Source organism: Mus musculus, chromosome 14 (genome assembly GCF_000001635.26).
Source record: "Mus musculus strain C57BL/6J chromosome 14, GRCm38.p6 C57BL/6J".
Classification (NCBI taxonomy): domain Eukaryota; kingdom Metazoa; phylum Chordata; class Mammalia; order Rodentia; family Muridae; genus Mus; species Mus musculus.
Genome location: NC_000080.6, coordinates 122,166,331 through 122,192,453, shown reverse-complemented (window position 1 = coordinate 122,192,453; position 26,123 = coordinate 122,166,331). Strand labels below are relative to the sequence as shown.

At 45.8% G+C, this 26,123-nt stretch overlaps 1 protein-coding gene across 3 annotated transcripts in view; it reads right to left on the bottom strand.

The window, feature by feature from the left end:
* Clybl (citrate lyase beta like) overlaps nucleotides 1–21,460 on the bottom strand; it is a 231,241-nt gene extending 209,781 nt beyond the window's left edge. The window contains exon 1 of one of the 3 annotated variants that reach the window (XM_011245173.3): nucleotides 20,882–21,460. In XM_011245173.3, the coding sequence (XP_011243475.1) occupies nucleotides 20,882–20,889 (8 nt within the window). In that variant the 5' untranslated portion in view covers nucleotides 20,890–21,460. Of the gene's footprint in view, nucleotides 1–10,672; nucleotides 10,867–20,881 lie in introns of those variants that run through there. The other 2 variants (XM_011245172.3, NM_029556.3) reach the window with 2 other exon arrangements.
* Nucleotides 21,461–26,123: the final 4,663 nt, after the last annotated feature.

Sequence of the window (26,123 nt, the reverse complement as noted above, 5' to 3'; positions counted from 1 at the left end):
ATTCTTTTTTTTTTTTTTTTTTAAAGATTTATTTATTATTATATGTAAGTACACTGTAGCTGTCTTCAGACACACCAGAAGAGGGAGTCAGATCTTGTTACAGATGGTTGTGAGCCACCATGTGGTTGCTGGGATTTGAACTCTGGACCTTCGGAAGAGCAGTCGGGTGCTCTTACCCACTGAGCCATCTCACCAGCCCCGATGTGTCACATTCTTAATTTTTTTTAATTAATTTTTTTTTTTTAATTTTGAGACAGGGTCTTTCTGTGTAGCCCTGGCTGTCCTGGAGCATACTACATAGACCAGGCTGGCTTCAAACTCAGAGATCTGCTACCTCTGCCTCCTGAGAACTAAGATTAAAGGCATGAATCACCACTCCTGGCCTGATTTTCCTATCTTTTAACTGAGTATGTATTTATGTGTGCATGTGTGTGTTTGTTGGTATACACACATACTCATCTACTGAGATCAGATGTGTGTGTGTGTGTGTGTGCGCGTGCGCATCTCCGTGTATGTGTTGATATGGACACAGGAGTGTCCACCAAGGTCAGAGGTGTGGTGTGTGTGTATGCATATGTATATTGACATGCACACAGGAGTGTCCATGAAGGTCAGAGATGTATGTGTGTATACATGTGCATATGTGTGTGTGTGTGTGTGTGTGCATGTGTACATGTATGTATGTTTGTTGGTTGGTATGCACACATGATGTGTCCACTGAGGTCAGAGAGAACTGAGATTTCAGGACTGCAACACCATGCTGAGTCTCTACAGAGCTGGAAATCAAACCCAGGCTTTGGTCAGGCCAGGTACCACCCCACCAACTCGATTCCAGACCAGCAAGGCCTTTCCTGACAAAGCAACAGAATAAGCAGGCCACATTCCTGGTGTTGGGAATATTTGTTGTGGCCTGGAGGGAGGTCGAACAGACAATCAAGAAATAAACACCTGATACTTCTGGGAGAAGAAGTGATGGGGAGAGCCAGGCTGCATGAGGAGAGGATACAGAGGCAGCTGCTGAGGGTGCTGGGCTGCCATGCTTTGTCACAGGGACGCCAGGAAGACCTCCCTGATTGGTGACATCTGACCTGAGATCTAAGGAGCGAAATGCCCCAGGCTGGCACAGGCAGCCCAGGGCAACAAGAGGGAAGGTCACAGGTATCCAGAGTACAGTGCAACTTAAGTCTACTATCAACTTCTAAACGGACTATTTATAGGGCAGTGTAGACTAGTGTCTCTCATTTGTCTTAAAGAACAAACAGGAAAACATGCCCACCTATCCTAAGAAAAACAGCCTGTTTGTGAGGGCTGTCCACGACTGCAGAGATCGGCTATATCTCTGTGGCTAGAGCGCCCTCTAGTGTCTCAGGGATGAGCTACATTTGGCATTGGGGCTGCATGCTTCCTTTTTTTACGTTAAACTTTTATTTTGGACCCAACTTAGCCTTCTCCAAAGGCCACTGTGAGATTAGATAATAAGGCAAGAGAAGTTTACATGCCTCTACATAAGCCCCCATTCCTTCTAATCAATGTGTATGTGACAATGTTTTAATTATATGCATACAAATAAATACATTTAAATCTTTCAAAAGCTCTATAGATGGGCTCATGTTAAAGGGGAAAGAGGCCATTTTAGAAATATAGAACGGTTTTATTTTGTTGTTTGATTCTAAGACAGGATCCCACGTGACCCAAGCTTGCCTCTAGCTTGCTATTAACTAAGGCTGATCTTGAACTTCTGATCCTCCTTCACCAACCCCCAAAGGTAAGTTACCTCTGACCCCTACATGAGCTGTGTCATCAGCACCTGTCCACACACTCTCACACAAAAACATACAAACAAATAAGAATTGTAACTTGCCAGGTATGGTGGTGCACATCTCTAATCCTAGTACTCAGGAGGCAGGGGATCTCTGAGTTTGAGGCCAGCCTGGTCTAGAAGACAGCCAGAGCTACAGTGTGAGACTGTCTCAAACAAACAAACAAACAAACAAACAAAAAACAAAACAAAGAACTATAATTTTCAGAAAATGAAGAAATTGAATGTGGCACTCGTGAAGGGGAAGGGGCAGAGGTATAATGAAGGCTTTGTTCTCATTTATATTTTGCAGTATTGGAAGGTTGTATCAATCAGTATCTGAAGGGTTCTGCGGCTACTTGCAGAACACCAGCCATTCTCAGCGGCTGCCACCAGCTCCCACATGCTTATAAAAACCACAGGGACATTGGTTCTCAGCTCTTTATTATTAACCTCTGTGGATCTCAGAAGCCTAGCTAGGAGAAAGACATGGTCTCCCCGGTAGTAGGTCAGAGTGCCAGCTGAGGCCGACTGCCAGAGAACAGGGTTCTTTGTACTCCTGGCACTACCAGCTCTGTAGCCCACATTCCGTGCCTGTTTTACCAAGTATGGGACCTGCAAATACTGAGGAAGAGGTGCAGGCAGGCTCTACAAGGCAGCCTGCAGTCCAGAATGTGACCAACCGGTCCTTCTGGAAGATGATTTGACAGCAAGCTCCAAAAGGCTGCAAAAGCCATAGGCTTTGAACCTGCAAGTTCACAAGTCAAGAGCTGCCTCCAGGGATCCCCCAGAAGGCAGAGAGGGAGATCGACCCCTGCATGTCCCAAGAAAGAAAACTCAGGGATCGACTAAATGAACAACTGTGGTTGTGGTCATACACAAAAACATGTGCATACATGCAAAAATATGATAGTCTGTCTTCTAAAATAATCAGGAGGAAAACTCTAAAAGATGGGCTGGGGCACTAGCTCAGGAGCAAAGGCCTTGTCTGACAGGCGCGTGTGTGTGTGTGTGTGTGTGTGTGTGTGTGTGTGTGTGCCATCTGTGTGTGTGTGCCGTGTGTATGTATCACGTGTGTATCATGCAGGGAAATAGCAGATATCACTAAAGCATCTGCATTATTAGCTTAAGAACCTAAAATAAGAACAAAATAAAATAAAAAGAAATAATGAACTCTTCTCTAAACCCGGTGGGAGGGGGAATGAGGAAAAAAGAAAGCTCAACTCTGAAGCCCGTTTATTAACCAAACCATTTGAGAAAAGTTATTTAATTGGCTTAGTGCATTCTGTGTTGCCATACGAATGCCAAAGAGTGGGTGGGTTAATTCACAGAAAAGCTCTCTACTGTCAGGCACTATAGTATGTACATACACATACGCATGCATGTAACCCAGCACTAAGGAGTCTCTGGGGCTGCAGGATCACAAATTGCAGGCCGATCTTACATAGACAATGAGACCTTGCTTCAAAAGTGGAAAAGAAAGAAAGAAAAGGAAATATAACTTTCTCTACATTTCTGGAGGCCAGGAAGACCAACCATTATGCCTTCTCTCTGAGTCAACCCACAACGGAAGGAATGGTGGCCAGCAGGCACTGGCCGGGGCTATGATGCCTGGCATCCTAAGTTTGTCCCCAGTGCTACAAAAACAAAGAGGAGGGGCAGAACTCACATGTACTTTTGGGGCACTAGTTCAGGAGCAAAGGCCTTGTCTGGCAGGCTTGTGTGTGTGCCATGCGTGTGTGTGTGTGTGTGTGTGTGTGTGTGTGTATATGTGTGTGTGTATGTGTGTGTGTGTATGTGTGTGTGTGTATGTGTGTGTGCCTGTGTCTGTGCACGCACACACATGTACATGTGTGTACATTATTACTTAACTATCTGTCTTGATATTTAGAAACAGGGTCTCACATAGACTAGGATGGCCTTGAATTCACTATATACTAAGGATAGCCTTGAACTTCTGATCCTCCTGTCTCCATCTCCAGAGTAATGGTATTACAGTGTGTACCACCATGGTCAGCTTATGTAGTATTTGGGATTGGACTCAAGCCGTCACACATGCTAGGCAGGCACTCTACCAACTGAGCTACACTTCCAGCAACCCCACCCCCGGCGTACTTTTATGACAAGGCCACTCTGAATCATGAACACAATCCCATAATATCAGCATCAGCCCCTTCGTGAGACAGAACCATCATGACCTAATTACCTCTTAAAGGTCCCACCTCTCAGCACTGTTGCTTTGGGGATTTCATTCCCACACATGACTTTGAGGGACGCATTCAAACCACAGCAACAAGCTATAAAAGCAACATGAAATAAACTGAACCTGCTTGAATGGCAGTGGATTTATATTCATACCCAAGTGACCTATATGAAAACAAATACCATTTCCTCCATAATATCTTTATTACCTAATAAAATTCTAAACCTGTTGAGCCCACGAGCAAAGTGTAGAAAAACAAATGACTTACACCGAACACACCACAGCTGCCAGGAAAGGTGTATTGTTTTACAATTAGCAACACTTTTCCCCTTAATAAAATTCATCATATGTACCAGTAGCCCCTCCCTCAAGGAGTCCAGCTGTGCCCCAGCTTTCTCTCCCCATCCTCTTAGATGCACATTCCTGACCTGGTGTGCTACTGCACACCTCTTGGGAGATAAAGGCAGGCCAGTCTCTGTGACTTTTTTGGGTCAGCCTGGGCTACATAGTGAGTCCCAGGCCAACCAAAGTTACATAGTAAGGCCCTGGTCAGAAACTAAATAAATAATGAAAGTGAAATATATACACTTAAATAAATTAAACAATGAATTACTGAGTTTGTGACACACTCCCACAAAACAATACTGCTAGCAAATAAATACATTGTTAGAATGCAGTCCAAGCCGGGTGTGGTGGTGCACGCCTTTAATCCCAGCACTTGGGAGGCAGAGGCAGGGGGATTTCTGAGTTCGAGGCCAGCCTGGTCTACAAAGTGAGTTCCAGGACAGCCAGGGCTATACAGAGAAACCCTGTCTTGGAAAACAAAACAAACAAACAAAGGATGCAGTCCAAAAAAATCATTCTGGGTGCTTTGAGAAAACTCTAAGAATACAAGTCCAGTGTCTTATGACCTCAATGTCTTCAAAACAGAATCGTTCTTGGACTGTAAGTCCACGCTCCTCCCAGGTATAGCAGGTAGGAGAGAGTTCACTTCAGATTATTCATTACAATTGGCTACTGTCAGTTGTTTATATGCCTCTATGGAAAAACATGGTTTGCCACGTGAGGTGATTCTTGAAAAACCTCAGAATATAAAAATTATCTGATGCTCTGAATAAAATTGTTATCACATGAGATTTTAGTTCACCTCATTTATCAGCTCCACTCTCTCAGGTCCCACCAACTCTAGAGTGGCAAACAGCATGCACCCTCTCTGCATCTCCTTGAATGAAGTAGTATAAATAGATTGGATCAATGAAGATGTAAATAGTTATATACATTTGGCAGCACATGAGCACCTATAAAAATAAAGTTCTGATACACACTGCAACCTGGGCAAGGCTTCAAAGTGTTAAGCCAAGTGAAGGAAGCCACAAACCAAGGGTGTGAGGAGCGGGTGTGGCGGCAGTCCCAAAGACGCCAGGGACTGCAGCTAAGTCGTATGACTTGCACCTGACTTCCTCATATAAGCCACAAACATCTTGAGAGCTGGGCAGGTGTACCAGGATACTGGTGAATTCATTTTGATGGAGATATGCCCCTGCTGCCCTGATTAGCTGAAGCTGCGTGCCTGGTGAGGTGGCGTGGCCTGCTGTGCGTGGATGGGAACTGAGAGTATAAAAGAGTGAGAGGCCCAGGGTTCGGGAGAGATATAAACAAGGGAGATATAAACAAGAAGAAACAGGACTGAATAAACGTGTGCAGAAGGATCCTGTTGCAGCGTCGTTCTTCCTGGCCAGTTAAGAGAGCGCAAAACAAGGGGTGAACACTATCAATGCAACATCCAGATTGGATACATTCTGAAAAAAACGAGGCAGTTTCCTCTCAACGGGGTTGGAGGCAACAGAAAATGCTATGGATGAACTGATGATGGGTATATTACAATGTAACTATAAACTTTATATTCAGCTGATGGGTGTATATTACAATGTAACTGTAAACTCTATATTCAGCTGATGGGTGTATATTACAATGTAACTGTAAACTATATTCTGCTGATGTGTGTACATTACAATGTAACTGTAAACTCTATATTCTGCTGATGGGTGTATATTACAATGTAACTATAACTATTCAAAATAACTTAAATAGAAAACGGCACATACACATATATGTGCGTGTACTTGTTTATTTTATTTACTTGTTTTGGTTTTTTTGAGATAAGGTTTCTCTGTTGTAGCCCTGGCTATCCTATAATTCACTCTATAGACCAGACTGGCCTTGAGTTCACAGAGATCCACCTGCCTCTGCCTCCCAAGTGCTGGCATTAAAAGTGTGTGTCACCACTGCCTGGCATGTCTCCACTTTTTAAAGTGGCTTATTTTTATGTGTATAAATCTTTTGCCAGCATGAATATCTGTATATCATGTGTATGCAGTGTCCAAGGGGGTCAGAGAGGGCATCAGATCCCACGGAATTGGAGTTACTAGTTGTGAGCCAACATGTGGGTGCTGGAAATTGAGCCCAGGTCCTCTCTGCAAGAGCAACCAGTGCTCTTAACTGTTGAGCCATGACTTCCATCTCAATACTCAAGATTCTTTTTTTGTTTGTCTGTTTTTTGTTTTTTCGAGACAGGGTTTCTCTGTATAGCCCTGACTGTCCTGGAACTCACTTTGTAGACCAGGCTGGCCTCGAACTCAGAGATCCTCCTGCCTCTGCCTCCGGAGTGAATGCTGGGATTAAAGGGGTGTGCCACCACTCCCGGCTCAAGATTCTTAAAATGTTAATTCCTCTGACTCACTGTATGGACTCAATGAAATACTGATCAAATCCCAGTAAATTAGCCTGTGGAATTAACGAACTAATTCTGAAGTTTACCTAGAAAAGTGAAAGGCCCAGGAGAGCCATCACAATACAGCAGACAAGACGGTCATAAAGAGAGTGCCTGCAAAGCAGTGGGAACATTGTCATACAGCCCATAAAGACCTACAGATGCTACCAACTGCTGCTGGATGAAGAAGCAAGGACAGGTTCCTCAACAAACTGACTAGAACAGCTGGAGGGGTCATAGATCTGAGATGCATACACAGCAGCATTTACCTTCCAAAAGAAAGAACAGGGGAAGGGGAAACTCTCAGGACCCACAGATTAGAAATATCTCCCCTTTGAAATAGTCTAAAGAGAATGCTGGGGAAAGCCACAGACTGGAAGAAAATATTTCCAAAATCCAGATCTGATGACAGACTGTAGCTGATATACACTAACAGCAAACTCAACAGTAAGCAAATGACCAGAGGGTCCCCATTCTCCCGTAGGCTCACGCAGCTTTCTGTGGGGAGGGCTGCTCTCCACATACCCAGGAAATGCAGACACCACCTAGATATCCTTTCACTCAGCTCTGACATTTTACAGCTGGAGAGAGTAAGTACCAGGCCCACACAATTAGGGCCCAGTCCCTCATGTCTGCCCTTACTTAAGATGTAAGCAAAAGCTGTAGGTGTTTTCCTTGTGTTTCTGATTGACGGACCATAAGTCAGAGGTTCCTAAGACTCCACTCTTTAGGTCCAGTTCATTTGCTAGGAGGGCTCACAGAACTCAAGGAAACTGATTACAATCAGAGACCTTCGAAAGGATACAGATGAACAGCCAGATAGAAGGATACACAGGGCAGGGCATGGATGAGGGGTGGAAGCTTCTATGCCCTCTCTAAGCACACCTCCTTACAGAAAGCTGCATGAGTTTAGCAACCTGGATGCTCTCCAAACCCTGGCCTTTTGGATTTTGATGGGAGCTTCCTTGAACAGACAGGACCAATCTTGTGGTTCCTTCTTCTCTGTCTTGTGTCAAATTGACAAAACACTCATCAGCACCGGTGTACTTTAAAGTCACATCGTGAACTTGCTGAGAAGGGCTGAACCCCACAGCCTAGCAGCCCCCAACACTCAAGTCACTCAGGAGAGTCCATTGGTTTAGGGTTGTGTTCCAGGAAACAGGGACAGAAACCAAATAAACATTCTTACTGTATCACAGTATCGAGCACAACACAATTAAGAAATCGGCAAAATAGTTGGGGCATATGTACGATGAATATACTAGATGGCAAATCACCATTTGGAAGGTAGCACAAAAGCCTGACCTCAATGACACACCACCTCCAAGAAGGCCACACCTCCTAATCTTCTCCAAACAGTTCCACTACCCGGGGACCAAACGTTCAACTATATCAGCCTCTGGGGGCCACTCTCATCCAAACCACCACAGCATCATCTAAGGGGATTTCAGGTTCAAACAAATCGAAAACAAGATACCACAGCCGCATACCGGTTAGAATTGTTGAATGTTCTTTAACCAGCAATGACAGACGATGAGTCAGCAGAGTAACACACTCGTTCACAGATAAGACGGTGCAGCTACTGTGACGTCTTCTCATAAAGCTAAGCACAGCCTTCTGAGACAATTCAACAGTCACATTCCTCAGTAATTATGTCTACACACAAACGCATGTGAAGACTTCTGCACAGTCAACAAAAACTGGACGCAGCTAAAATATCCTTCAACAGCGAACTGTCTAAACCAACTGTGGTATAGCTACACAATGGGATACTACTTGGCAATACAAAGAACTGAGCTATTAAGTCATGAGAGACATGAAGGAATTGTATATGCCTATTGTTAAAGAACCCAATCTAAAAAGACTATACACCGTATGGCTCAAATTCTTTGACACTCTAAATGAGATGGATCAGCAATAAAACTATATGTTACGTAGGCCTGACAACCTGACTTTCATCCCTGGAGCCCAGGGTGGAAGAAAATCAACTCCTGAAAATGATCCTCTGACCGCCACACATAAACTGCAGTATGTTCGTGCTAACATTCATACACACACACACACACACACTAAATAAAGTAAATGTAAAAACTAAATCGTCTGTTGGGTAGAGGGTACCTGGAAAGAATGCAGACCAAGAAAAGCACCAATTGTATACAAAAGGGCTTTGAAGAAAGAAAAGGGTGCTGACCTAAGCAACTCTAGGAATAAATGGAGCCCATGAGGCTGGAGGGAGTCTAAGCACTGTCTTCTAGTGGGTGGACATCTTCCCAATGGGTGTGGGCTAATAAATCATATGCTTGCTAGGACTGAACAATTAAGTGCCTGCGTGGTAGACAGCAGGAGCTTCCTTACAGTTGGGCCGGTGCTTTACTGACAAGCCTCAGGAAGAAGTTAGACTGCTCCCTGAGTGATGTGTTAGACCTGGAAGCGTCCTAAGGACTCATGTGTAGCTTGAGAAATAGCTACAGATGGTTCTATGTAGCAACTTTGATAGGTGTGTGTGTTCCCATCTATATTTCTTGGCTCTGTCAAGTGAGTTATGCTCCCTTCCTTGAAAGCGGAGTAATTCATATACATCCAGCATGGCCACAGAGAACTGCATGAATAACATGACAGTCTAGAGCTCAGGGCAAACGCTGGTGGGTCAGAAACAGGGATCAGGATTTCTGGTCTTGAATGGCCCCTGCGTGCTCAGCAATGGTTCAGACACTCTGAAAATAAGCAAGGAGCCTCCAGAAGTAGCCTACTGGTCCCAGACAGCACTTACATCCTCTGGTGGGTTTACTAGGACCACACTAGCACAATTGGCTCACTAAAGCCAAGTACCTGCCCTTGATAGAGATGATGCATGGTATGGGGGGCAGGGTGGTGGTGATAAAAAGGAGTTTACACTAAGCTCCAAGCCTATTAGAAGTGGTGACTGTGTGCGGTCAGGACTGGTCCTTTCACACTTCAGAAACGGAATCTCTGGGCTGGCCCAGGACCCCTCCCTTACCACCACTCAGGTTCCAGGAGTGATTTTCCTCCAGCCAGGGTGCAAGGCCACAGATGAGAAAATGAGGTGCCTAAGACCATATGGGTCCTGTCATGGGTCTGGGGTAAATCATGAAGCACAACACAAAAGATGTAAAAAACGCTAAACTGTGAACTCTGGCTCCATCGCTCCGTGGGACTTTGAGACAGTCTCTGATCCTGTTTCCTCACAATAGGCAAGACACCTTAAAGGAGAACTCAGGACACGTGCAGTTAACAGATAGGCAAGTGTCATGAGGGAGGGTCACTGTTTGTGACAATCTACAGTTCCTTTACCAACTAGTATTGCTATGTAGGCCAGGCTGGCCTCAAACTTGCTATGTAGATTAAGTGTAGCCTTTAACCTGCGTCCTCCTGCCTCCACTCCCCAAGTCATGGAATTCTTTTCAAATATCTACTCCAAAGCTGATGACGTAAGACTTAAAGTCTCTTGTTAAACCAAAGAAAACTTCAAAATATATGCTCTTTTCACCTAAAAAAAATTCAGTGTTTTTCATGAGCAGATTTTGGCAAAAGCTTTTTGGAACCCTCAGTCATTCTTGGTTGGGTAAGTGGGTCCAGAGAACAACATTTGGGAACCACTGTGCTTCACATAGGTGGGGTGAGCGTCTCAGCTACTCCAGAGCGCCCCTAAGTTAGCGCGGTACATGCCAGATGCTGACAGCCCTGCCAACCCAGTAACGTTTGTACCCATTGCCCGGGTCCACGCAAAGCCCTCCCACTGGGAGGCAGCAGCCGCAGCGACCTTGGCAGAGGTCAAGGACCGGAGGCACAGAGGTATCGGGCTAGAGTGCCCATGCAGGCTCCAGAGACCACTCTGGCTACCGCCTTCGCCGCGTGGCGGGGACAGAGAACCTGAACTCACAGCCTGGGCAGCGCCGCCGCTCCACGAACCGTGTTCCGCAGCACGCACAACGCCATCTTCCCGACTGGCCCGCCTACGCCCCGCCCTCGCCCCGCCTAGCTGGATTCGGCCACGCCCGCCCTACCAGGCTTAGCCCGGCCCCCCGCTTGCCACAGCCCAGGCCAGTCCAGCCAGACTCAGCCCCACCTTGCTTCTGCTGGCGAGGCCCCATGCAACGCTTCTCTTTCCAAAACCACGCCCGCCCTCGTTAGCCACTCCAATCCTCTGCGAGCCCTGCGCGGCTCTGCGCGGAGGCTTTGGTGACCCAATGCTCCGCCCGCTTCTGAAACGAGTTAGAGAAACTTGGGTTTTCTCTGGCAGAGAAGATTTAGGTTTCCGAGGGGCTTTTTTGCTGTTTTTATTATCAACGTGCCCCTAACACAGTCGGTGAGCCTGCGATGGTGCATAAGCTAAAAGTGGTCAAAGCAAATGGGCTCTACCTGAAAAGGTGCAGGCTTGGGACCCACACAGGCCCCTTCCCAATGCCTGCGGGTCTCCGGAAACTGAGAGAAGCTGCCATCGGTCGTCTTTCCTAATCCAGTGGTGCCCTACCTAGTGTCTGGTCCTTTCCACTCTCCACCCTCCACCATTCCTCTGTCTTCTACCTCTGCAGTTTTGATTTTGGTGGTCACTACGTTCCGTTTGTTCTGAATTGACACTCAAAGTCGTTGTCGGAAGCTGGATTAAAAAATAGACCCCAGACGGGCGTGGTGGCTCACGCCTTTAATCCCAGCACTTGGGAGGCAGGAGAATTTCTGCGTTCGAAGCCAGCCTGGTCTACAGAGTGAGTTCCAGGACAGCCAGGGCTACACAGAGAAACCCTGTCCCGAAAAACAAAAACAAAAGACCCCAGAAGTCCTTTGTAGCCAGAGTGGCAGCACAGATGCCGAATATCTGCAAGACTGAGTTATCGCTTAGTTTATGATACCAACAGGGCAGACTGTTCAAACCCTCTGTGAGGCCCCCTCACACCCACCCGGACCTCTCCTGCCTGCACCCAGTGAGGACCATCCCACTTTCCTGTCTCCACTGCGGGCCCCAGTCTGTTCCGCCAAAATGGAGCCTGAGACAAAGCAGTATCAGGAACACCCATTCCATCTCTAATTTACACATCTATATCTTGTACTAAGAGACTGAGCAGGCAAGCTTTGTCTGTCTCCAGATACTAGATCACACTCTTTGTCCTGTTACACTTCTCTATGGCCATCCATCCACCAGTAAAAACACAGGTCTGGGGGTTTGAGTTTTTAAAACTTTTGTTGTTGTTGTTGTTGTTGTTGTTGTTTGAGACAGGGTTTCTCTGTATAGCCCTGGCTGTCCTGGAACTCACTGTGTAGACCAGGCTGGCCTTGAACTCAGAAATCTGCCTGCCTCTGCCTCCCAAGTACTTGGATTAAAGGTGTGTGCCACCACCGCCCGGCCTTGAGTTTTTATTTATCAATAAAAGTCACGTAAGGCGTCAGTTACATGCACAAAAGAGTTATTGCAAGTTTTGCACCTGAGGGGGTCAGAGGGATTGAGGGGAGGTAGTGGGGGAAGACGGGTTGGGAGGGTGAAAGACTTCAGGGCAAAGTAGAGCAGGCATAAAACTTCAGGGATCTGAGAACCTCCTGGGCCCAGGTTTAAGTGGCCTAAATGCCTTTTTTAATAATATACTCGGGAGTAGAATTTAGGGCCTCAGCCAGGCAGGCAGGAGCTCTATCTACCACTGAGCTACACCCTGGCCCTAAGTGGCTGAAATCTTGGCATTGTTTCACAAATACATTTGTCCTAGATAGAAGTGAGTTATATTTTCACCACATGGCCTTGTAATTATCGTGAAAACTCAATTAACCTTCATTGTTTGTCTTATACTATCTAGCTTTGTATTGGTTCTACAGAACACCTCCTAGGATTCGCCCGCTGAAAATATCTGATCAACCTCACTGTTTGCTGTAACATTTAAATAACTTTCCAGTGGGAAAGGGCAGACCCATTAGGAAAATGAAGCCCTTTATTCTCTGGTTAGGAACCCCAAAGGCTCTTTATCACAATCCATTCTTTCCTTCCTTTTGCTGTCTGGCCGGATGTAGGGTTTTCTCACCAAAGTTGAGTCTCAAAGGCTGAGCGGGCCGGTGTCACTGGTTTCAAACTTCAGAATGGCGCACTTAGAAAGAAGCCTATTAGAAGTTCTGTGGAATGGTTTTTAAGCAGTGGCACAGATAGAACTTGGCTCTGAGATCATTGCTGCCTCCTGCTGCTAAGATACAAAACCCTCCCAGCCGCGCTCCCGGCCAGCGCTGCCTTTGATAAGGGTGATGGCTGCGTCTGGCTCCTTGGGGAGAAAGGAAGAGACGTCTCTCAGATTTAGGCCAAATGCAGAATATCTAATGGCCACATCGCGAGCCGGCCGGGCCTTAGCTCCCACTCTTTAAGTCGAGGAAGTTAGACTACATAACCTTTAAAATACCCTTCTGCTCCGGAAGGCCTGACGTCTGATTTTCTGACTGCATGATTTTCCAACCCACGCTGCAGCATCCCCTATGATCAGAAGGCCGGTGCCGATCCTTGTAGACCTTCTAGGCCATGGTCTCTGCTTTGTCTCCATAGCTCTTCTAGTACTTGTCTATGTAATTTATTTTTTTGTTGTTGTTGTTGTTTTGTTTTCTTGAGACGTGGTCTCCTATTGACCAGGGTGGCCTCTTACTCACTATGCAACTGAAGTTGCACTTGAACTCCGATGCTCTTTCCTGCACTTCCCCAAGTGTTGGAACTATGGTCATGTTGGTTTCATGAAGTGCTGGGAATCGAACCCAGGGCTTTGTGCATACCAGACAAGCACCCTACCAACTGTGTTTCTCCCCCAGCCTCAGTTTCTGTGGTTGGATGAATACTGGCCTCCAAATTGCTTGCATCCTAACTGCTACAACCTATGATTGTGTCACTCAGCATATGTGATGAAGGAGCTTGAGGTGAGAAGATTATTCTGGGTCACATGGGAGGACTCAATGTCATGATAAGCATTCCTATGAGAAGGAAGCAAGAGAGTCACATCACAGTGTAGGTACGAGACTTAGAAGCACAATGGAGTCTGGGGTGGGCCATAGTCAAGGCCATGGGACCCCTAGAAGCTGGGAAGCCAGCCAAAGACTGCCCTACCACATTCCAAAGAACCTGCAAGAACACCTGAACTTATCCCCATGAGAGCTGTTTTGAACTCCTGGCCTCTAGAACGGCAAGATAATAACTGTTACATTGTTTTAAGCCACTAAGTTTGCAGTAATGGATTGCAGAATCAAGGGGACCCTGAGGTGCCTAGTAAAAATGAAACCTTCTCAGAGTTCCTCTACCAAGGAATGACTCTTAAAGACTGACTTTAAGGCTTGTGGAGGAGCTGAGGATGTAGCACTGTGGGTAAAAGATTTGCCTGGCATGCATGAGGCCCTGGGTTCCATGCCTAGAGCATGCCCAGTGCATAAAGTGGATATAGACACATGCCTGTAGTCCTAGCACTTAAGAGGTGAGGGCAGAAGGATTGAGTTCAAGATAGGGACTGGAGAGATGTTTCAGAGGTTAAGAGCACTGAGTGAGAGTTCTTCCAGAGAGTTCAAGTCCCGGTAATCACATGGTGGCTCACAACTGTCTGTAATGGGAACTGATGCCCTCTAACAGTATACTCATATAAAATAAATAGATCTTTAAAGAGAGAAAGAGCCGGGTGTGGTGGCCCACGCCTTTAATCCCAGCACTTGGGAGGCAGAGGCAGGCAGATTTCTGAGTTCGAGGCCAGCCTGGTCTACAAAGTGAGTTCCAGGACAGCCAGGGCTATACAGAGAAACCCTGTCTCAAAGAGAGAGGGAGAGAGGGAGAGAGGGAGAGAGGGAGAGAGGGAGAGAGGGAGAGAGGGAGAGAGGGAGAGAGGGAGAGAGGGAGAGAGGGAGAGAGGGAGAAAGAGAGAAGAGAAGAGAAGAGAAGAGAAGAAAAGAGAAGAGAAGAGAAGAGAAGAGAAGAGAAGAGAAGAGAAGAGAAGAGTTGAGTTCAAGACAGGCTGGAGAGATGGCTCAGCAGTTAAGAGCCCTTGCACAAGATAGGAGCTCAGCTCCCAGCACCTACATGGTGGCTAACAACCATCTGTAACTCCAGTGTCAAAGGATCTAATGCTGTCTTCTGACTCTGTGGACACTAGGCATGCATGCATGGAGTACACTTAAATAAAAACAGGTAAGACGTGCACCTGAACACATACACAGAGAGAAAACAAATGGAAAGGATTTAAAAGAATGCAACATACTCAACCACATAGTGAGCCTGAGGCCAGCCTAGGTACATGAAACTCTGTCTCATAAAAAATTATAAATAAGTACATGTACAAGACGCTGGGCATTGTGGTACCTATCTTTAATCTCAGCACTCTGGAGACAGAGGTAGGCTATCTCTGTGAGTTTGAGGCCAGCCTGGGCTATACAGTGAGACCCTGTTTTGAGGTGGGGTGTGGGCAGTGAGTTCAGTTCCTGGGATCCACAGGGTATAAGGAGAGAATTACTCCCAAATGTTCTCTGACCTCCATATGGCTGCTGTAGTATGTGCCCCCCCACCCCCACCAACACTCACACACAATAAATAAATAAATAAATATACATGAAATGACAGAAGAACTTATAAGAGTGAAAAATACTTCTCCTGAGTACTAATGTAAACCTCATAGAATTCTGCCTGCCTCTCCTCCTAAGCCTGAGCTCACAGAGATGCATGATCACGCCTGGCCTGGTGAAGGTATCTTACCACCGCTACATAAATGGTGGAGCATTCCCAACACCCAGCAACAAGTCTAAGAAATGCTTTGTTCTTTAGGATACGTGAAAATAAAGCCAAGGCTCAGGCTTGCAAGCAGCACCAAGGCTGCCTCCGTTAGCTGGGCTGGCTTATTCCTGAGGCAGGGTCATTTGTACCATGTGGACAGGGGCGCAGAGAGTCAACAAATGGGGATTAAGGAGAAGCTTGGACCAATTAGATCACATGAGGTCCCAAATCTCTCCTTTATCAGGATAAATCCAAATTTGACTCCTATTGCTAAAAGAAAAAAAAAAAAGTGAGATACATATTTCTTACAAGCCAACCTGGGGGCATTATCATGCTGTCTATTATCAGCAATGAACAGATTTGACTCCTTTCCAAACAAGATTGGCAGGGCCTGCGGGGTCTGTCGGAGTCAGGCTAATCCTCCAATCATCTGCCTGCCCTATCACGGTAATAGAAAAGTGTTGGTAATAAGCAGGTTAACAATCTTCTTGTCTGGCGCATTAAAGATAATTCCACACGACCCGGAGGGTCTTACCCAACAGCATCCCACGGCGCCGGGTGCCACTTCCACCGAGGCTACCAGCTATCAGTGGTGCAACTAAGTCACTGTGTGCCTGCCCCGATCAAAACACAGGCAGCACTTCGGCGGGAGTTCTTATTACAGTGTGGGACAGAGAACTAACACAAAACTCGGCAGCCACAAACATGGAAAATGGTATTGCACACTGCACTGCCAAGGCGTGCCTGGGGCCCTGGGCCAGTGAGTGAGCTCAGCTTCATGAGGGTCGTCAACCTGAAGGGTCTCCTTCATTTTATCTTATTATCCAGGTGGTTTAAATGTAATGCATACGTAGAGCTAAAAAAAAATTTAAATAGCAAAAAAGGACACAGAGAAAAGCCTTGCCATCCTTCTCCCCATCTACTCTGCTCCTCCTTCCCTGACAGGTGACTCTCCTCAGGATTATTTTATTCTTTCAGAGAAAACAAAACAAGAACACAAGCAAACAAAACAAACAAACAAACACACAGGGAGTTTGACTGAACCCAGTGTCTTCACCTCGTTAATCTAATTACAGTTGTTACAGAGAAGAAACATTGTATTTACAGGGAATCCTAGAGTATCAGATTGAAAGAAACAGTGGAATGAGGGCTGGCAGCTAGAAACAGTGACCCTCACTTCGTAAGGGTGCTGGACGCTCAGAATAGCAGTGAAGCGGCTTATTTTACACCCCTGAAAAGCTGGGTACCAAAAGGCTGGCACGCCAGATTTGGTGCAAAACAGTGGTTTTTGTATTCCTAATGGCATTTCCCTGCTCCCCTAATCTCTCACTGGCTGAGTTCTTTAGGGAGGTATAATCCTTCCAGTTAGCTAATCTAGGTCCCTCCTCAAATTCCCGAGGATTCAAGGGCCTTACCCTTTTCTAACACAGGGGCCCGGGCCCAGCAGGTACTAGCTGTGAGCTAGGGAAGACAGAAGCCGAGTGCCTCCTGCTTATCTATGATTCATTGATGAGCTCAATATTCATTTCATACTGAGGATGGATAGCATGGTTTATTTCTTACACTGTGGGCATGGAAAGGAGGTGGGGAGACCACACTTCATGGAAAATACTTTAAGTTTGAGAAGATAGCACAACAGTGTAAACATACTGTGTGTGTGTGTGTGTGTGTGTGTGTGCGCGCGTGCGTGCGTGCAACCCAGAGTTTTCTGCACACTAAATTAGTCCTCTACTGAGCCCTAACTCTCACCCAATGTGAATGAATGTAAACAATGTTTCAGAACTGGCCTCTTGACAATTCAGTTGGGGCTTGGGATTCATTGGCTGGCGGAGTGCTTGCCTAGCATGCACAGAGCCCGTTCAATCTCCAGCGTGGCACAAGCGGAATGTAGTGGTCTAAACCTGCAGTCCAAGCACTCAGAAGATCAGGGTAGAGGAATAAATTCAGGGTCATCCTCAGACACATACAGAGTTCAGTGCTTAGCCTACCTACATAAGACTATTTCAACGGGGTGGGGTGGGGGGATTAAAGTGGTATGGTCCTGTAACCCTAACCCTGATTTTTATTTCACTCTCCATTTTAATATAAAACATGAAATATAGCTCTGGGTGTGGTAGTCCACGCCTTTAGCCCCAGCACTTGGGAGGAGGCAGAGGCAGAGGCAGACAGATCCCTGGATTTAAGGCCAGCCTGGTCTACATAGTGAGTTCTAGGAAGCCAGGGCTACACAGAGAAACTATCTAATCTGTCTGTCTACCTGTCTATCTATCTATCTACCTATCATCTATTTATCTAAAGTATGATCTTTCTTATTGATAATATATCTTGGGGAGGCTTTTCCAAAGCAACTTTGGGGAGATATGATTCCTCGTAACCCACAATTCCATTTTACAGTTCATTATTGCAGAGAAGTCAAGGCCAGAACTTGAAGCAGCTTATCACCCTGAATCCCAAGCAGAGAGAACATGTGTGCATGCTTACTGCTCAACTTGCTTTGTGTACTCATACTGTTCAGGACCCAAACCCAGGCAATGGTGCCACCATGATGGTTTTAGCCTTCTCATGTCAGTTAACACAATCTAGACCAACCTTCCACAGATGTGACCACAGGACCACAGGCCAAGCTGATCTGGTCAATCCCTCACTGAGACTCTTCAGATGATTCTAGATGTTGTCAAGCTGACAACTAATACCAACCACCAGAGGCTAGAGGACGGCTGGGCAGTGAAGAACACACACTACTCTTTCAGAGACCAGTCCCCAGCACCCACCTCAGCCGGCCCCCAACTGCCTGCAACTCCAGCTCCAGGAGTTCAAAACTCTATTTTGGCTTCTGTGGGCATGTACACACATGTGGAATACATTGGCACAAACACATAAAAAAATAAATCCTTTATAAAAAAATAAAGAATGCCAACCACCACACATGTGTTCTAAGCACTTTGCAAAATCCTAGCACACATAGGGATATTCAGATTTTTGTGCAAAAGAAAAGAAACAAGACATGCACATAAAAATACTAAAGGCAAATCCAGAGAAAGTGCCCAAGAAAATGATTTCAGGCTTCAGAGCAGCTACCTTCCTTATCTGGTACATCCCCCCCTCTACCACCCCCAGATTAGGTTTTATTATGTAACCATGGGTAGCCTGAAACTCTCTATGTAGACTAGGCTAGCCTCAAACTCACAGAGGTTGGATTGCCTCTGCCTCCTGAGTGCTAGGATCAAAGGTGTCCACCACCATACCTTGCTCTAATTCAAACATTTATCCACTGGTAAACATGGAGAAGTATTTCCACACCATCTATTTTTAAAAATAAGATTACAGCTTGGAAGCTCGCCTTTTTCATGCAGTCCTTAAAGTTTGCAAAATCTAGTTTTTGCTTCTTTCTCTTCTTCTTCATCTTCTTTTTAAAAAGCTTTTAACTTATTGACCTCAGTATTTTTGCTACATCCATTGCTGGATCAAATCCTTATACTTTTCAAAAGCATTCCTTTAACCTGAGGTCAAAACCAATGTGAAATATGAAGAAGTTATAAAAAGACTGAGATCTAGAACAGCTATAACCCTGATGTACTTTACCCAAATTTTTACAACTTTGAAGCTTCGGCTGCAGAAAGGAGGCAGGGTTTTATGTTCCAGCCAGAGGAACCAAGCACAAGAAAGAATGAAGCGATATCGTTTCTCAGTTTCATAGCCAGCTTCTCAATCCAAAAACATGAAATAAAATAAAAAGAAAGAAAGAAAAAAGGAAGGAAAGGTGGGGGAGAGCAGACAAGCAGAGCCAACAAAAATAAACGTTTGCCATTTTGTTTGCTTAGAAAACAATTCCTTGAGATCTCTTTTTTCCCCAAAGTGGGGGAAAAACAATTTCTCAGTTTACTTTCTAGAAGAGAAATTTATACAACCAACTGCCAAGTGAACCCAGACAATCCCTGCACTTGGGGCTGTGAGGGCCACAATAAGTAGCTCACTGCTGGCAATAGTTTACGGACAGGCACTGTCTGATCATGTCTAACGTCTATAAGACTCTCAAGGGCATGGGGCTGGAGAGATGGCTCAGTGGTTAAGAGCACTGTGAAATATGAAGCACCCACATGGCAGTTCATAACTGTCTAGTTCCAGGGGATCTGACACCCTCATACAGACATAACACCAGTGCATGCAAAATAAATTAATAAAAAGTTAAAAAAAAAAAGATTTCCAACTGTGCCCCGCCTGAATGAGCAGAGAGAGAGCTCCAGTCGAGTGGATGGAGAGAATTGGCTCCTGGAAGACTGATATCCAAGCATAGAGACTTGACTTGGGGGTGAGAGAGCAAGTGGATTACCATAGCCACAATTTGTCAGAAGGTCAGTGTGGTAGCAAAGGGTCTCTCTTTGCCACTGGCTTTGAGCCGGGGCTGTGTGCTATTTCCAACTGTAGACCTGGAGGATCCTTGCGTGCTTCAGTCTGTAAAGTGTGTCTCGTCAAAATCCACAAAGTCCCAGGAGGAAGAGGGGCCCGCAGTGAAGCATTTCCACACGGAACTGCAGTAAAGCAAAACTGCACCAGCATGGAGTCCTGCATCGCAGACACAAGATCACAGTAGCAAAAGTAAAACTGACGCAACGGAGTCCTGGAGAACAAGAGAGCTGCTACAGCTCTCTGAGCCTCTGTGTTTACCCCACAAGGGCTGCTTGCTGCAAGGGTTGCCGTTCTGTGGACAGAGGGACATGTGCAGTGTCTGCTCTGAAACAGGGGAGTGCCTCTCTGCCTGTTTCTGGAGCCATTCCCATGACCTGCCCTGCTGCCACGAGGGACCCAGGCATGGCTTTGTGATCCAACTGTGGAGTTCACATGGCAGGGTGGAGCTGAGCGCTTGATGAGCACGGGGTCTCTTCTCCCACCTCAAGAACATTAAGGACACCTGTAAGTCTGACAGCATTTCCATCCAGACTGTTCTCACCGGGGAAGTTTGTTCAAGAATAAAGTCAACAGAAGAAGAAGGAAAAAAAATTTTTTTTAATTAAAAAAAAAAAAAAAAAAAGCGAAGGCAAGAGATGGAGTTAGAGGGAAAGGTAACCCCACCCCACCCCACCCCGCTTTGCCTCACCTCTGTGAGCTGCCCCGCCCATCTAAGTTGCTTTTTTCAAGTATTTTGTCTACAGTAATGAGAAAAGCAACTAATGTCTTGGTCCTGCTTCCACCTGCTTCCACGAGTTGCTGAGAGCAGGGGGAAGGGAGGAACAGCCAGCGCTAAAAGCAACAATTGCACGTGTTCCATTATGGAGAAAAAGACGAGTGAAAGAGACACAGCGGCGTCTGAGTTACAAAGCATCACAGGATCGAGCACGTGGTGGGTGACCACTAACGATCAGGTGTTGTGTCCTCCACTTGACCGTCACTTACCTTTCCATAGGACTAGGAAGGCATCTTCTGCTCTACTCAAAAGCCGAAAGACTCTGTAGTCCCTCTCTGTGGGCTCTTTGATCATGAGCTGCGCAGGAACGGAGTAATTGGCAGCCCAGAACTAGTAGAAAACACCAAAATCTGGCACTCGGATCCCTTGTAGCAACTTAAGCAGTTTAAGAAACCAACTTCAGCACTGGGTAGAAGCAGAAATAGTCAAGGCAGAGAGAGCAAAGCTCTGTCACCGGTGCTGACATCCCCAGAGCCAGCAGCAGAGGACACTTGGCAGTGGAGTTCCCGCTTATCATGAGGATCACCGTCCTGCCCAGTGTAAACATGGGACACAGAGAGACACAGTAGAGACTGGTTCATTGTGACCCTTGACCTCTGCAGGTCCCGCCTTTCACACATCCTCTACTTACTTGGAGGTCACAGTCCAAATACTGCTTGGTCAGCCTTGTCTGGCCACCACCACCGGCTTCTTTGACTAAAAGGGACTTAAACGTGTTCTCCTCCCTCAATCAGCATCTCAGATGGAACTCTCAAGCTATAGGTTGTCATCTTCTCAGATGCGGGAGCAAGGTGAGGTGTACAGGAAGCTCCCATCTGCCAGTACATCTTGCCCCCAGCAGCTTCTCTTCATAATTTTAGTTGAAAAAAAAACCATAAGCCACTCTATAATGTCTACAAAATCCAATCCTAGGAAACTGGGTAAAATTTGGATGACCATTGCAATATTTTGAGGGTCAGAGGTAACCGTGATTATAAAATAACACCTCCCAATCCTCTTCCAGCCTTTTGTCATTTGCTAACAGAATTTCTCATATATTTATTCAGAGGTAACTATAGCAACCAAAGGTCAAATATGTGAATTGTAAATGCAAGTCAGAAAGGATTAAAGGATTGCCAACGTCTCAGGGCTTTGAAAACGGCTGCATCTTCCAGGGTAAGGGAGCCACTCTTAGGCACAGCATGAGAGTCTGCTCTTCCCTCAGGGGAGCCTCTACCCTGTGCCACCTTTGAGTCAGGTGTCAGGAGGTGCCAAGCCTCCAGGGACTTGCCTGGGAGGCATGGGACATGTATCTGCAGCTTGGAGCCTGCAGGGGTACCCTGAGGCACTTGGGCACATTGCTGCAAGCCAGCACAGGATGAATCACTCCAAAACCATCATATTAGCCACAACCGTGAGTCCAGATGAGGGGAAGAGGTGGGTCTCAGTAGGGCAAGCACCCTGCACCCACCCACTGAAGGGAAGTGCGCTGCCCTCCCGGCCCATACCCAGATGGGCTGCTGTTATAAAGCTAGTACATGGTACCACTCTACAAACACGAGAGGGCTAGGATTCTCACCGACTGAGGCCCAAGTAAACCATGTCACGGCTCCCTTAATGAAGCCATGAGGAGCTTGTGAGGTCGGGGAGCCAGCCGGCAGATCCAGCAGGGAGGCTCTGCCAGGGCACATCACAGCCAGGCAGCAGGTTGCTTGAACATTGTTTCTCAGAAGTTATTAGTAAGGGCTACACTGCGGGGTAAGAGATGATCCGTCTATTAGCTAGGCTCCAGCAAGGCTTTGATTGGGGCCTTTGTCATCTGAATTGATCCTGGGGAGATGAGACGTGGAACAATCATTTCTTAGACAAATTTCTTAACACACTCATTTCTTTCTCCCATCAGGTCCCAAGAGGTGGCCTCTATCACTTTTCTTGTTTATTTAATCCCAGAGGTGTCATTTAATGAGAGCAATGCCTTGTCTGCACAATAAAAACTTCATTTCCGTGGTTGCTCTTAAAATATGCCCACAAGGGATGGGAGAGATGGCTCAGTGATTAAGAGCACTGGCTGCTCTTCCAAAGAACCCAAGTTCAATGCCTAGCACCCTCGTGGCAGCTCACAATTGTCTGTAGATCCAGTTCCAGGGGGTCCAACACACTCATACAAACACGCAGGCAGGCAAAACACCAATGCACAAAAAATAACTATTTTTACAAATAATTATTTTTCTCCTTAAAAGAAAACATGTACACCAATTATGAAAGTGAATAGTAATACTGTCAGTTTAGAAACTATCCAGCTAAGAGGTGTCAAAAACCATGGCAAAAGGTGGTGACTCAGGGTCTGGAACAACAGGGAGAGCACGTGAAGAGCGGCGTCTGCAGGAGATAGCAGGAGCCTTGCTGTACAACTTGAATTATGTGCCATGTGCAGCAACTATCCCCACCAAGGGGAAAATGAATTTAAGTAGATGAAAATATCCAGAATCTAAGCTATTAAAACGCCTTTTCTTAAACTTTTTGCAAGAAAAAGAGCTGGGCTTTTGAGGAGCCCCCCCCCCCCAGCGATCCTTCAAGCATGTGTGGGTGTCACCCCCTTCCCACACATTTGACAGAAGTGTGTCAAGGAGGGCCATCTGTTTTGTCTGAATAAGAAGTGACCCAGCATTGTGATTTCAATTAGCCTCTTTGTAGCTTTCTGTCCGGCTGGCTCCATCACAGCAGTGCCAACTCACTGTAGAAGGGAGATGGCCAAACTCTGCCACTGCTGGCTTGTCTTTAACAACCGTCGATGAAAGTAGAGCAGCACGTGGACAAGACGTGATGCTGGCTGAACATTAAAATTCTATAGAATCAACACAGCCTGTTCTGGAAACTAAGAGCTAATATTTAAGGTCAATATACTTATCACTTGAATCCCAATTTCAGTCAAAGAATGTATGCCTATTACGGAAAACATATGCAAAGTTTTGCAGTAGGGCACCGTGTTGGCCTGCTCTGGTAGCCATCTTGAATCATACAGGATGACCGCTGGAGGAGGCACGGTGTCTTCTGTTGTTTCTCGGTACACAGACAGACAGACAGACAAGCCCAGCACAGTAGGATATGGAGTTTATCATCAGATTCTACAGCCCCCAGCATCAGAGTGTGCTGATGTTGCTGACATTAGTGTCATCCAAACCAGACACATTCCTGCTTGTACAAATACCACGTCTATCCCGGCTACTATATAACCTGTCTCCTGACCCAGGTCACAGACCTGCTAGCCTTACTGTCACCTTAACCATGCGTCTGTAAGTCCGAAGTCAATGAAACCCATTGTATTAGTCAGGGTTCTCTAGAGTCACAGAACTTATGGGTAGTCTCTATATAGTAAAGGAATTTATTGATGACTTACAGTCTGCAGTCCAATTCCCAACAATGGTTCAGTAGTAGCTGTGAATGGGAGTCCAAGGATCTAGCAGTTACTCAGTCCCACACAGCAAGCAGGTGAAGGAATGAGAGTGAGACTCCCTTCTTCCAATGTCCTTATATGGTCTCCAGCAGAAAGTGTAGCCCAGATTAAAGGTGTGTGCCACCACACCTTTGATCCCAGATGACCTTGAATTTGGAGATCTCTCTGTCTTCAAGATCTCCATACCAAGATCCAGGTCAGAAACTTCTATCTCCCAGCCTCCAGATTAGGGTCACTGGTGACCTTTCCAGTTCTGGATTGTAGTTCATTCCAAATATAGTCAAGTTGACAACCAGGAATAGCCACTACACCCATGATCTGTGGTCTCTTATAAGGCCATTTATCATGATCAATTCATACAGCGGACACTAGTTTTTGCTAAAAGTATCCAAAGAAAACAATGAGACTTATTTTTTAAAAGTCATGCTTTTCTCTTTATAATAACAAAGTAATTCATTATTGAGAAAAATCAAATACTTCAAGAACAAAAAGGAGAACTAAGAATCAGATACAAGTCTCTGAACTCGGAGCTTAAGTGAGCAGGTGGAAGGATGCCAGCAGACCCCCACGAGCTAAGGAAACAGTGATTTTTGTTTTGTTTCGTTTTCTTAGTGTTTAGATGTAAAAATATACAGTTAAAGTTGCAAACAGAAAGAAGGAAGGAAAAGAGGCTCTATCAAAGAACAAATAGAAGAATGGACTAGTGGGAAGGCTCAGGTCTGACTCCCGGCACCCACTCACAACCATCTAACTTTAGCTCCATAAGCTCCTACGCCCTCTTCTGACCTCCATGAGCACCAGGCACACCCATACACATAAAAGTAAAATGAAATGATAAAGAACCGCCTTGGTGTGACAGAAAGATGGCTCCGTGAACAAAACACTTGCTGGTGAGCCTAGCAATCCGAGTCTGATCCCTGAGACTCACATGGTTCTGAAATCACGTCCCAAAAGCTGTCCACTGACACCCACATTTGGGGTTTGATGTGCACACACCCAGCATATATAGGTGCACATATACGGTAAAAAATAAAATGTAATTTACAAAATTTTAAAGATTTATTTTTTTATTATGTACTTTATGTGTACGAATGTCCTGTTCCCGTGTACACTTGCACACCAGAAGAAGACATCAGATCCCATGGGATTTTAGTTATAGATGGTTGTGAGCCACCACATGGGTGCTGGGATAGATGCTCAACCACTAAGCTGCACCCCTGCAGGAAAAACTCTTGGTTTTCAGTAAACAGAAAAAAATATGAGGGGCCGGGCATGGTGGTGCACGCCTTTAATCCCAGCACTCGGGAGGCAGAGGCAGGCGGGTTTCTGAGTTTGAGGCCAGCCTGGTCTACAGAGTGAGTTCCAGGACAGCCAGAGCTATACAGAGAGACCCTGTCTCAGAAAAAACAAAACAAAACAAAACAAAACAAAATGAGCTCTGTTGACACAGTGAACTTTTTGCTTTGTGCATGTACATGGTAGAACAGTTTGTACTTAATTAACATGTAACTGCATTATTTAGAAAATGTTTTTCAAATGTATACTTTTTTTTCTCTTGTTATCCAAACAGGTGGTAACCATAATCTGAATTTTGCTTTTAAAAAATATATGTATCTATCTTTATTTTATGTGTATCAGAGTTTTGTCTCTATGTGTACTGTGTGCATGCGTGTGTGTGCAATGGGGCACTGGGTCCCCTGGAACTAGCGTTACAGATGGTTGTAAGCACCAATCAAGCCCTTAAAGACCTTGGAAAGTTGATTTTCCTTTAGGATCTTTAATGCTTTAAGGTTGCGATTATTCGTTTTGTCATTTTTTTTGTATACTGTAAGCCACCGACAGCATGCCACAGATGGGCAACCTTCAAGCCATACAACTGCCCTGGGTGGTACCCATTGCGAACCTTCCAGGTATAACCATCTGTGCTCACCTCCCTTGAAACTGTCCCATTGCACACTCTGGGGTCTCTCCTTCAATTAGAGCACTTGTGTTGCAGGAGACCTAAAATGCCAAGAGTT